This window comes from Budorcas taxicolor, chromosome 2 (assembly GCF_023091745.1).
Source record: "Budorcas taxicolor isolate Tak-1 chromosome 2, Takin1.1, whole genome shotgun sequence".
Classification (NCBI taxonomy): domain Eukaryota; kingdom Metazoa; phylum Chordata; class Mammalia; order Artiodactyla; family Bovidae; genus Budorcas; species Budorcas taxicolor.
In genome coordinates, this window is record NC_068911.1 from 171,477,280 (window position 1) to 171,490,345 (window position 13,066).

General features: G+C 46.2%; 1 protein-coding gene across 1 annotated transcript in view; it reads left to right on the forward strand.

Moving 5' to 3' along the window:
- Positions 1-5,798: 5,798 nt before the first annotated feature.
- PAFAH2 (platelet activating factor acetylhydrolase 2) overlaps positions 5,799-13,066 on the forward strand; it is a 39,218-nt gene continuing 31,950 nt past the window's right edge. Inside the window, exons 1-2 of the mRNA XM_052664320.1 lie at positions 5,799-5,844; positions 12,131-12,267. Of these exons, the coding sequence (XP_052520280.1) occupies positions 12,178-12,267 (90 nt within the window). The 5' untranslated portion in view covers positions 5,799-5,844; positions 12,131-12,177. The remainder of the gene's footprint in view (positions 5,845-12,130; positions 12,268-13,066) is intronic.

Consider the following 13,066-nt stretch of genomic DNA (forward strand, 5'->3'; position numbering starts at 1 on the left):
CACAGCACCTAAATAATAATAAAACCCATGTTTTGAAACAAACTTGCCCCAGTGGCTTCCATCACACAAGAATATTCTTTTCACGGCTTAGAAGACCCTCCGTGATCTGGGCTCTGTCAGCTCTCAAGACCTTGTCTCCAGCCCCCCTCTCTGGCCACTGTGCTCCAGACCCAGCACAGCCATTTCTGCCTTAGGACCTTTCCCCCGTCTGTTCCCCCTGCCTGGAATATTCTTCTCCCAGAGCTCATCACGGGTGGCTGCTCAGCTTACATGTCACCTCCGCAGGGAGGCCCTCCCTGAGCACTCACTGTCAAGGAACGGCAATAGCCTGTCGTCCCAAGTGTTTTCCATGTGCCGGGCACCATTTTCTATACTTTCCATGTACTTACTCTTTGAATCCTCACAACAACTCTGTAAGGTAGGTATAATTATTTCCATTTGCAAGAGAGGAAACTGTAGCTCAGAGAGGTTAAGTGACTTGACCAAAGTCTCACAGCTAACAGGTAGGAGAGCTGGGATTCAAATCCAGCAGCCAGTTTTCAGAACCCACACTCTGATCCATGCACCTTGTCTCCTGGTGCAGAGTATGTTACTATAACTATTATTATTACTATTGTTTTGAACAAAGGCTGAATTGCACCCACCCATGTTTTTTAATTGAATATGAATACTTCAGGTGAGCCGCTGGCTGTCCAGTTTGCTATAGTCCCTCCTGCTTCTTATTGTCTTGCACCAATTTACCTGACTTGCTTGGACTCTGAAGGCATTCATGTCTGCAATCTCTACTGGGTGCCTCTTACTCATTTACTCTCTCTCTATATATATGTATATTGGCCATGCCTCAGGGCATGTGAGATCTTAGTCCCCTGACCGGTGATAGAACCTGTTCCCCTTGCATTGGAAGACTGGAGTCTTACCCACTGGACTGCCAGGGAAGTTTTTCACTCAATCTTTTAACCAACACCCACTGTGCTAGGTACAGTGCCAGGCCCACAGAGATGAATAAGATGGCATCCATGCCCTCCAGAGCCCAAAGCTGTGTTCAGAGGAGATGGGCACACAGGGGACCTCGCTGCCTTGTGATGTGTGCTGTCATGGGGATGCCAATGAGTGTCAGGGAAACCCAGGGGGATTCAGCCAGGAAGGATTTCCCAGAGAAATTGACATCTCTGCTCAGTTTGAAAGACTAGACAGAGAGCAGATGGGAAAGATATAGCACCAGCAAATGGAAAGAGCACAAAAAAACACATGTGGGTGGCTGAGGGCATGCCTGTCCACGGACCAGCTTGTCACTGGATGAGAAGGAGGAGTGAATCTGATGGGCAGGGAATGCTGAAACATCTTCAGAGACCCCGATTCCTACCCTTTCCCTCTAGCCCAGAGTTAATAAATAGATCTGCATTTAGGTCCCTGGCTTTGCCAGTTATTAACTGCAAAGCTTGGGCAAGTCTCCTGGCCTCTGTGAATCTCAGTTTCCTGACTTGCAAACCAGGAATGGTACTACTGATGCCTCAGAATCTCTGTGCCAACTGAATGAAACAGGGTGTGCCAAGCAGTTGGCACAAACACAATTCTTACCAGTTCTGATCACTGGAAGCTGGAGATGATCAGGTGGAGGATGGCAGGGATAGAGTGAAGTGGGTGTTGGATGGATCACAATGGATTCAACACATGTTTTGGCAGAGGAGATAGCACTTGCAAAGGCATGGAGGGTGAAAGGACATGGCACAATTAGAGAATGTTATGTACCCAATTACTTTGCTGTGCTTGGAGCAAGAGGTGGCTTGAGTTCCCCCAAAAGCAAACCCTGAGACTTGGGTGCTCGTGATCTATTTGGAAGGTGATTTCAAGAAGCAGAAGAGATATCATGGGGAAAGTGAGGCAAGGAGGGGAGAAAATAAGATGGGGAGCATACATATGCAGCTCATTGCTGTGAGCAGCTGGATTCAGCTCCCTGGAAATTCTGAGACAGTGTGAACGGCATCTCAGAATCATCCTATATAAGGATGGGGAGTCACTGGCTTCTGTGATGGCTGAAGGTTGCCCTTGATGTGGGGGCCATGTGCCTCTCCCTTCCTCGTTCTTAGATACCTAAGAAAGCCCCCAGTCAAGGAAGCAGGGAGAAAAGGGACTTGGAGTGGAGGAGCTCCCCGTTGCTGGAGACCACCACATTGGCATGGGGGCTCAGAAGGGATGAGAGGATAGGAGAGAGGGATCAATGCTGTCTGTGACTACCTCTTTGAGCCTTTGTTTTCTTGTCTGAAAAATAAACTATGACATACTTCCCAGGAAGACTAAATGACCTAAAGGATTTGAAAGTTCCTAATGACATATCTGACACGTAGTAGGTAAAAGAAATGGTAGGTATGGTTAGGCTCAGCTCTGATGCCAGGCCTTCAGAGGAGAATCCTTCCCTGATCATCCTATTGAGAATAGCTCACTCCTTTTATTTCCCATCAAAGCATCTTATTTCCTTTAGAACATTTAAGAGTGTGCAATCGGGCTTCCCTGGTCATCCAGTGGTTAAGAATCCACCTTGCAATGAAGGGAGCACCAGTTCAATCCCTGGTCCAGGAAGATCCCATATGCTGCAGGGCCTCTAAGCCTATGCACCACAACTACTGAGCCCTCAGACAGAAAACACTGAAGACTGAGAGCCTGGAGCTAGTGTTTCTCAGCAGGAGAAGCCACCACAATGAAAAACCTGCACCCCATAACTGGGGAGTAGCTCCTGCTCACCGCAACTAGAGAAAGCCCACACACAGCAGTCAAGATGCAGCACGGCCAAAAATAAATAAAATTTAGAGTATGCAATTACCTTGGTTATCTGTTTATTATCTGGCTCCTCTCAATAGAATGAGAGTACCATGTGGGTAGGGAATTAATCTCTCTATTTACTGCTGCCCTATTTCCAGCACTTAATTTTGTTACTACAGTAACAGTAATAGATCCTATTATTATGGCAACAATAATAGAGAAGGACAGTTACTGTTCTTGATCTTTATTAAGCATGTACACTCTACCTGTTTGTTGTCGTTCAGTCACTAAGTCATGTTGATCTTTATTAAACGTATACACTCTGCCTGTTAACAAGACGTTAAAAGAGGATTCATCCACACTCCAAATGGGTCCAGAGATGATAGAGACAAAAAGTGATGGCTCCCTTGAGGGGATGAGTGATTATAAGCTGGGAAGGGACAGAGACAACATTTTGGGGGTATTGGAAATGTTCTACATATCAAACTGGGTGACGGTTATATCAAAATTTTTTTAAAGGTTGAGCTGTACAGTTAGTGCACTTCACACACTTTATTGTATGCATGTTATAGTTTGATTTCCAAAAGCGTTGTCCATCAACTTCAGCAGGTAGGGAGGAGAAGAGGAAATCCAAAACTGGTCACTCAGATGCCAACTTAAAGTAATTTAGGGACTTCCCTGGTGGTCCAGTGGATAAGAGTACGAGCTCCCAATGCAGGGGGCCTGGGTTCAATCCCTGGTCAGGGAACTAGATCCCACATGCCTCAACTAAGAGTTTGCACGCTGGAACTAAATATGTCACAACCAAAGAATCAGCATGTTGCAATAAAGATCAAAGATCCCGAGTGCTGCAATTAAGACCTGGAACAGCCAAATAAACAAACAAATGTTTAAAAATGAATAAAGTAATTCAGCAACAAGGTAAAGGCTGGAGTGGGATGGTAGTCAACCAGAAGAGATCCTTGGACAACTGGAAGATGGGATCTATAGTGAAAGCCTGGGAAATTAACCACTTGTTAAAAACTGTTGCATTTGGGTTGTTTATCTCCAACAAGACTAGACTGGAAGGAAATGCATTTGAACTCAAGTATTTTATTTTGCAACAGGAGTTTGGGCCCAAAGTAGATCTTCCTAACATTGACAAAGGAGGCTGTGAGATTCCTCTTCCTGGGAAGTTTAAAACTTAGTTGGCCAGCAGATGTCCCCAGCATGGCCTAGTCTGGGAGTCGGAGACAGAGAAACCAACTGCAATGGCCCCTCTCCTAACTAGGGACTCTGATTAGTCATGTGTTCTGTGCCAGCTGCAGAGCACTAATTAATTAGCCAAAGAGAACCATCTCTGATGTGCACTAAGGTTTTTATGTTCTGCCATCACCGCCACCAACCACAGCTTTAATTAAATCTGGGCTTGATTACCACAGTGTGGTGCTACAATCACTCTCCCCTGATGACTTTATTTTGGTTCCTGGAAGGATGGTGGTGGTGACGGTGTGTCAGGAGGAGAGGAGGGTCTAAAGAAGCCTGAAGCATGGAATCTGGACACTGGCAATTTGAGGGTATGTGGTTGGGAGGGAGGAGGGATCAGCTGTAGACTCATCGCCTGACCTCAAAGAACTCACAGTTTAATGGAGAGTAAGACCTCCCACTGAGATGGCACAGGGCAGTGTGAGGTAAGCCCCCAAATGAGAGGTGCACACAAATATCCCAGCAACTGAGAGGGGGCAGAAGTTGTTTGGACTGGAGGGGAATCAGGGAGGCTTCTTGGAGAGGGAGGATCGAGAGGAATTGTCAAGGAAGAACGGGATTAGACAGACACAAAGCAGGGCAGAGTGTTTGGTGGAGAGAAGAGCGTGAATAAAAGTGTGGGGGGAACAATGAGAACCTACAACATCTTGAGACTGGGTGAACGTAGCTGGGGGCAAGGCAGAAGGGCAATTTCTGTCAGAAAAACAAAAATAAAAACCATGAGCAACACTTCAGAGTAATTGGTGGTTTGGGGCAAGTTAGGGAGGACCTAGAATGTCAAGCTAAGAAGCTGGGACCTCATTCAGCAAGGAGTAGGAAGTCTTTAAAAGTTTCTAAGTTGCTTGGTTGATCCAATTTTCTTATGAAGTTTACCAGACTCCTGAGGACGTGGCCCCGCCTCCCCCCTCAGGCCTGCCTCGAGATTCCGTTCCTCACACTCTGCTCCAGCCAGAGTGTTAAATATTCTTCGTACTCTGTATTCCTGGCCAAGTCCTATTCCTTCAGCTCTCAATTTTAACATTTCTCTAAGATCTCTACGAAGCCTTGAAGACACCGTCTTATTTCCCCCAAGCCTGGGCAGATAAGCCCTTTCAAGAAGGCTCCCATAACCCTTTGGGCTTTCCCCATTAGAGCAACTATCGCTGTGTAATTCTTCCTTTGTCGGGATCCTCCGCTGGGCTGTGAATTCTTCCGAGGTTAGCAACACTAACTCGTTCACCAGGGTGTCTCTGAGAACCAGCACAGAGCCAGCGAAGTGAGGGTGGAGGGAGGAGGGGCTAGGGACAGAGGGACAGGGAGGAATCTCTCAGTTTTCTCTCAGTTCTTGGATAGGAGTTTCGGAAGGACAACTGAATATCACACGTGTCAACAGGTACAGGTTCGTAAAGGACACAAAATAAGCTCAGATCTCCTCAGCTCCCCTGTGAATAAAGCTAATCCCTGTCTATCTCCAGGCACACCCAGGAATTATTTGAGGAACGGTGCGGCGGAGGGTTACTAGCCGGGACTATAAACAGTAACCCTCCGCTCGGGCTTTGTCATCCTGGTGGCGGCTCTTCGACCACCAGGGGGAGGAATCGTACTTCATCCCGAACTTCGGAAGGTTTCCCACAACGAAGAGGGGCCGTGTAGAACTCTGGGAATTGTAGTCTTGGGATCTTATGGGCACTCTTCGCGATGCACCTCGGGAATTATAGTTCTGGACAGAGGAGGGACATGCTTTTAAGTGCTAATGTCGCGTTCTGGAAACTACAATTACCAAGGGGCCACCAGCTCCTGGACAATTTCTTGTTTCCGTCGAGTTGACCGTCTGGGCTGCTTCTGAGGGATCAACGTGACTCGGTAAGTCTGGAGAAAGCCTCTGTTCTGAACTGAGGTGTCTGCGGATTTTGTCACATTCCAGCCCTGTTTGGGGGCGCCTCGTCTCAATCCCAGGAGCTCCCCATTGTCTTTCACCTTTTCTGTTTCCTGTTGAGACACCTCCAGTATCCACCCGCACCCTTTACTCTCCCGCTGTCATCTTGCATTGTCACTCCTGGCGCCCCTGGAGCCCCACCGTGAGCTCTCGGCACACCCCCTCTGAAACCTGGGCTTCTTTATGTTCCGCACCTTCTATGTGCTTCACTCTTAGCCTCACTTTCCTGGTTTTCATGCTAATGGAACAAGGGTCACCATTCCTTCTTCCCAATCCACGGAGTTGCTCAGAACTGGAGTTCAGCAGAGCTGGGTTTTATTATTGCAGCTCTGCAACTCCTTTGCTGTGTGACCTTGGGCAGATCATACCCCCTCTCTGGGACTCACTCTCTTCATCTACGAAGTGGAGATGACAGTTGCTCTCAGTCTTAGCTTGAGGCTATGTTCTGGAGCCAGTAATATGTGTGAAAGTACTTTGTAAACTGTAAAGCCTCCACAAGCGAGAGAGATTATTTTTACTGTAATTATTAATGCTCTGAAATACTCTCATCTTGGCTCCTTTTATAGCGCTGCCCCTTTGTTGCTCAAACCTGCCCCTTGAGTTCTTGGTGTCTCCATCCTCTAAGAACAGGATATTTCCTCACTTCCCTAGAGATCACAGACTAATGAGAGCTTTGTCTGAAAGGAAGCCCCAGAAGTGCTTATCTTGGACTATGTCCTGAAATAGCCAGGGATGAAAAGTCCACACAGCTGGCAGAAGGGTGGTCCCTGCTCACTGGAATCAGGGCCCGAGCAGGAGATGGACAGCTGCAGTGTAAGCCCTCTGTTCCCTTTGGGCTCTTCTGGGCCTATATAAGGGCTTCCCTGGTGGCTTAGACGATAAAGAATCTGCCTGCAATGCAGGAGACCTGGAACTGATTTTGGAATAGGTGTCTCAGACCTGATAAGACTGAAAGGAAAGAAACCATTTTGTCAAAGGATTTAATCCAGAAAACCACAAATCCCGCCCCCCCCACCCCCGCAAAAGAAAAAAGCTTGGCTGCTGCTGCTAAGTCGCTTCAGTCGTATCCGACTCTGTGTGACCCCATAGACGGCAGCCCACCAGACTTCCCCACCCATGGGATTCTCCAGGCAAGAATACTGGAGTGGGTTGCCATTTCCTTCTCCAATGCATGAAAGTGAAAAGTGAAAGTGAAGTCGCTCAGTCGTGCCCGACTCTTAGCGACCCCATGGACTGCAGCCTACCAGGCTCCTCTGCCCATGGGATTTTCCAAGTAAGAGTACTGGAGTGGGGTGCCATTGCCTTCTCCGAAAAGCTTGGCTGGGTATAAAGAAAAAGAGACATAAAATTGTTAATTAATTCCTAACATTTTTATGAGCACTTAAAATGTCCCAGACCCTAGGCAATATCGCTTTTGTTACTAAATTTCACTTATGAAGTGTCCTCGTATTACTCACAAGGAACTTAGGCTAAGAGATCATGTAGCTAGTTATGGTTATTGTGCCTTCTATATGTTAGGTGTTTCATATACTTTCATTTAATCCTCATCAGCAATTTCATGAGTGACTGTTATTTCTATCATGTGGAAAAATTATCAGAGGCTTAGAATTGAAGGAACTTGCTCAAGGTTAAACAGCCAGTTAAATGGTGGAGGTGGAATTCAGACTGTCACCAAAGCCTTTTTTTTCCCACTATACCATGTAGTCTAATTTTTAGATCAAAAAGACATCGATTAAAGAATTGAGAGGGTTTAAATCAAAGCCAAATAAAGGAAGCATTTATGGGGTCCCTCTGTGTGGGGAAAGCATGAGGATAGATGGTTTATCCTCCAAAGAAATGTAAAACACATTCTACCTCTGTAGCATATCTGAAGAGATAAGGCGTAAGTGTGTGAAAAATTAAATAGCATTCATTGGATCAATTGATTACTGAGACCAGTTCTATGCAAACCACTACATTAAGCCAGGAACTGGCAGGAACATGCTTCTAGGTGGCCATGGGGATTAAACCACGTGATATCATAATCATTATCTTTTCATTAATATGAAAATGGTGGGCTAGAATACCATATCCACTCAGTAAATGTTTATTGTATGCACATGTCGGAAAAAAAGAAAAATCCTGGGTACCATCTGGACCAGAGGTTCTCGAACCTTGGGGATCAGAAAGCTTGGGAAGCTTTATAAACTAATTGATCTCTGGCAATGGGGCTCTAAAAGCTTTGTTTTTGAAAAGTTTTCCAGGTGATTGTGAAATAATAGATTCAGGAACCTCTGATCTAGATTCTACTTGGACCACTTCTTGGAGGCAAGTCACTGATTGAAAACTGCTAGTTGTTGTTGAGTCACTGAGTCGTGTCTGACTCTGTGCAACCCCATGGACTGAAACATGCTGGGCTTCCCTGTCCTTCACTATTTCCTGGAGTTTGCACAAACTCGTGTCCATTGAGTTGGTGATGCCATCCAACCATCTCATCCTCTGTCACCCCCTTCTCCTCCTGCCCTCAAATCTTTCCCAGCATCAGAGTCTTTTCCAATGAATCAGCTTTTTACATCAGGTGGCCAAAGTATTGGAGCTTCAGCATCAGTCCTTCCAATGGATATTCATGGTGGATTTCCTTTAGGATTGACTAGTTTGATCTCCTTGCAGTCCAAGGGACTCTCAAGAGTCTTCTCCAGCTCCACAATTTGAAAGCATCAATTCTTTGGTGCTTAGCCTTTTTTATGATCCAACTCGCACATCCGTACATGACTACCAGGAAAACCATAGCTTTGACTATATGGACCTTTGTTGGCAAAGTGATGCCTTTGCTTTTTAATACACTATCTAGGTTTGTCATAGCTTTCTTCTGATGAGCAAGTATCTTTTAATTCCATGACTACAGTCACCATCTGAAGTGATTTTGGAGCCCAAGAAAATAAAATTGGTCACTGGTTTCCACTGCTAGAGTAGGTACTAATTCAAGAGCTGTCCTGAGGCAGCCTGTGATTGGTTATCAGGTGAGTGATGCATACATACTCGAGTGGAGAAGAGGGAAGATTGGAAGGACTTGAGAAGCTTCACAGAGTACCAGAGATTTCACTAGGCTTTGATGGGTGGGGCAGGTTTGGGTGGGTAGAGAGGCTTTTAGGTAGACATCACCTCAAATTGTTTAGATAAGGTGAACCAAAGTAGATAGAGACACCTGGACTGAGTTCCTTGGAGAATTGGCATTTATTAGATATGACACTGGATGCTCTGTGGATGTTTCTTAGGCAAAAAATTGTGAGTTAGACTGGATTTTTCTGTCTCTCTGTTCTACTTGGGCATCAGTCAATATGAGCCCAGAGAATGCAGATCCGTTTTCATGTTAGCCTCACTCAGTTTAGTTGATGGCCTTCCCAGAAGCTTTCCAGGATTACCAGAGAGTTCTGCTGCCCTTCTGTTATAGGCATTTTCAAGTGCCCTTGTCCTGATTCCTGTCTCATGCAGTGTTCGGTTTTTGGATTAAGACTAGCATCTCTTCCTATAAGCTAATATCATTCTGGTCACCCAGTCCTGAAACCTGACTCACCTTTGGCTCTCCCTTCTTGCATAACTCCCCAAATCCACTTAGTTGCCCAAATCCTATTGCTTCTCCTTTTCACTCAATCAGCAAATATTAATAAAACTTAAGCTGCTTCATTGTCTCACGGGCGACCTGTCCTGTGCCTCCTCCCCATCCCGCTGTGGGTCCTCTGCGCATCTGCCCCCAAGCAGAAAAGGTCAGGGTCTGAGACTAAGCACCACTCATCCAACTTCCCTTTGGCTAAATAGCCCACTGACTGCATCAGGAGCTTAGCGTCTTTTTAAAAAGAATTTGGTTTTTAAATTTGCTTCAGAGAAACAAGATGAAGCAATTCTGTAGTAGAAAGAATATCACTTATTGTCTTCCAAAGTTAAGTAGAATGGCATTAAGATTATTGCTTGTCTGGAGTTTTCCATTAGGCCAGACAATTGGAAGTTGGCAGTGAGGAGATCTGTGTGTAATAATAATTCTGGTAACCTTGAGCATTTCCCTTAACCCCTTAGGACCTTGATCGCTTCATCAGTAAAGCACATTTCTGTAGTGAGCTGAGTCGGGGTGGTGGTGCAGGGGACAACTGTGGGGAGAAGTGATCCCTAAGGTCTCCTCTTGTCCAGAGACCTTGTCTCTTCCATGTTTTGAGTCGAACTACCGAATCCATCCCAGAGCATCTTAAAGAAAGCAGAATAATGCAATGACTGAAATTGTGGCCCAGGACTCGGTGGATCAGTTTAGATGCTTTTGGTTCAAGCAGTAGAAATCTAAACCAGTTGGTTTAAACAATAAAAAGGGATTTATTGGGTCTTGTAACTAGAGGTCTAGGAGTGGGCCAAGTTTCAGGTATAGTCTAATTCAGAGATTCTTAATGTCTTCACAAATAACGGCATTTCTCTATGATTCTCTCAGCTCTGCATCCTCCACGGGTACCTTCATTCACAAGGTAACAAAGTGGCTGCGACACTTCAAGGCTTCACATCCACACCTCATGCTAGTTCAAAACAAGAAAGAACTTGTCCACACTCTACCATCAGACCAAAGTCCTAGGCTTTGCCCTGGTTGGCCCAATATGTGTCATGAGCCCACTCTTCATCCAGACACTGATGGGGATATGTAGGGCTGACAGGTCCAACTCTAGAGGTTAGAGAGGTGTCAACCCCACCCAGATCACAAGGGATCTCCGTAGGAGGGAAGGATCGGATGAATGTTAGGAAGTTGGACCACATTCTCTACTGTCACAGCCATGTTGCCCATGATCAGATTCTGGCTCTGTTCACTGTTCTTGGGTAAATTGCCTCACTTTATTAAGTATCAGCTTCCTCATCTGTAAGATGAGCTAGCAGTTCATATCCCAGGGAATTATTGTAAGGATTTCATTAAATAATACATGTATGTGAAGCCCTTGGTGTAGTTCCTGGCACAGAGTAAGCGTGCTGCTACTGCTGCTGGCGGTGATGTAATTGAAGAGGGAGGAAGAGCAGTGGCATTAGTCCTGATTTAAAAAGTAACCTCGACTTCCCTGGTGGTGCGGAGGTTAAGACTCCATGCTTCCAATGCAGGGGCCTGGTCAGGGGAGCTACATCTCACATGCTACAGCTAAGACCCGGCACGGTCAAAAAAAAAAAAAAAAAAAGACATCCTTGTTTTAAAAAAAGGCAAACAAGAAGCAACCAAGTTATAGGGATGCTTTCTAGTCAGAGCATGCACGCCTGCCACGTGGAAGGCTCCTGTTTGATCTCCTGCCCACATTATACTCTAACCTATTTCTGGCCCTTTCTGCTCTTACATTATGTCCTGTATAAAAATGCTCCCCTCTCCCCTGCCTCAAAAATCTTCCTCATATTTAAGACCCAAATAAGTGCCTTTTATAGTTTATAGTTTAGGTCAGTGATTTTGTATGTACGTCATTGTGTCTCCCCACTAGCAGGATCAGTGAGGGGTTAAGAGCTCAGGTCTGGATTAGACAGACCTGAGTTTGCCACCTAGAAGCAGTGTGACTTGGGGAAGTTATTCAACCTCTTCATGCCCTAGTCTCCTCGGTTGTAAAACAGGGTCTTAATAGTACCTTCCTCAGGTGGTTGTTGAGAGGATGAAATGACGCAGAGTATGTAAAAATCTCAGGTCAGTGCTGACACATAGTAAATAATAGATGTTAGTGGTTGTGTTTGTTATTCTTAGCCTCCTGAGGACAAGGTCTGTGGCATGTTCTCTGCAGCAGTTGCTGCTGTGCTGGGCACATAGTCAGTGCTAAATGAACACTTTTTAGTGGGTTTTGAGGAGTATGGAGGCTCTGTTTCCTTTCCATGATCTTCTCCTCACCTCTCTACCAATAGCAACAGAAAAAGCAGCCCCCTAGACCTGGGTTTGATCCCTGGGTTGGGAAGATCCCCAGGAGGATCCCACTCCAGTATTCTTGCCTGGAGAATCCCCATGGACAGAGGAGCCTGGCACAGTCCACGGGACTGCAAAGAGTCGGACACGACTGGGCGACTAAGCACAGCACAGCAAACCTTAGTAAAGGCAGTGTAGCAAGGTGGATGATTGGAAGACTGGCTGCGTCACTGGCAGGGAGGAGGGGTGATAGCAGGCGTAGAGAGGGGTGGCTGATAAGAATAAGCAACAGGAAGCTGAGAGGAAACCAGCAAGAGGCTGTTCTGTGTTCCGCCCTCCAGCTGTCAAGTTCAGCCACTGCCCAAGTCGTTGTTAAGCTGGTGATGAGATGGGGGTCAACCAGTCCATGAGCTTTCCGCCTGTCACGGGACCCCACCTCGTAGGCTGTGGGGATGTGATGGAGGGTCAGAGCCTCCAGGTAAGTGTCTCCAGCGTGTCTCCACTGCTTCTGTCACAAGTCTGATGATGTAATTCCAGCTAGGGGAAACCTGAGTCAGAGCTGGTCTGGATTTGATTGTTGAGCACCCAGGTCTCTTTCCCCTGAACTTTTCTCCTCTTTTCAATTAGAAACATCTCAATAGACAAGAGATGGTGGGTTCATTTTCCCAACTTGGAGGAACTGGGGCCTCTAACTTCAAAGGTAGCTCTCTGATGTCTTGAGAGCAGGTGCCTGATCCTGGAAAGGTTTTGGATCTCACCCTAATCTGAGTGTATGAGAGGAGGAGCAGTGGACTACGTGCCATTGACCTTTGACTCCCCCGCCCCACGTAGGAAGACAGTCTCCTTTTTCTCCTCTTCTGCTCTCGTCTGTTCCGCCCTCCTACTTTAGTCCGGGACTTTCCCTCCTTCAGTTCCTAGGTCATTCTCTGCTGGCCCTGGAACTCTCCCTCTCCCTTGTGAGAGGCACATACCCCCATGTAGAGTGAATGTGCTGCTGCTACCTCCCAGGGGCCAGGCTCCAGGGTTGCCCAGGGTGCCACCAATGTCACCCCATTCAACAAGAGAGCTACTCCTTCGCTTCTGGGGCTCCTCCAGGCCTGGGCTTCCAGCCACATTGAAATCTTTTTTTGATAGCCCAAGCTCTGGAAATATTTTAGTACCCCTCCAATGTAATTCAAAATACAGTTGGCTGTTTGAAATAACATAAGCCTTATGTGAATGCTGAACATAAAATTGCTTCTTTCTGGGTTTTCTGAGTGTAAAATTCAGGTATGTGA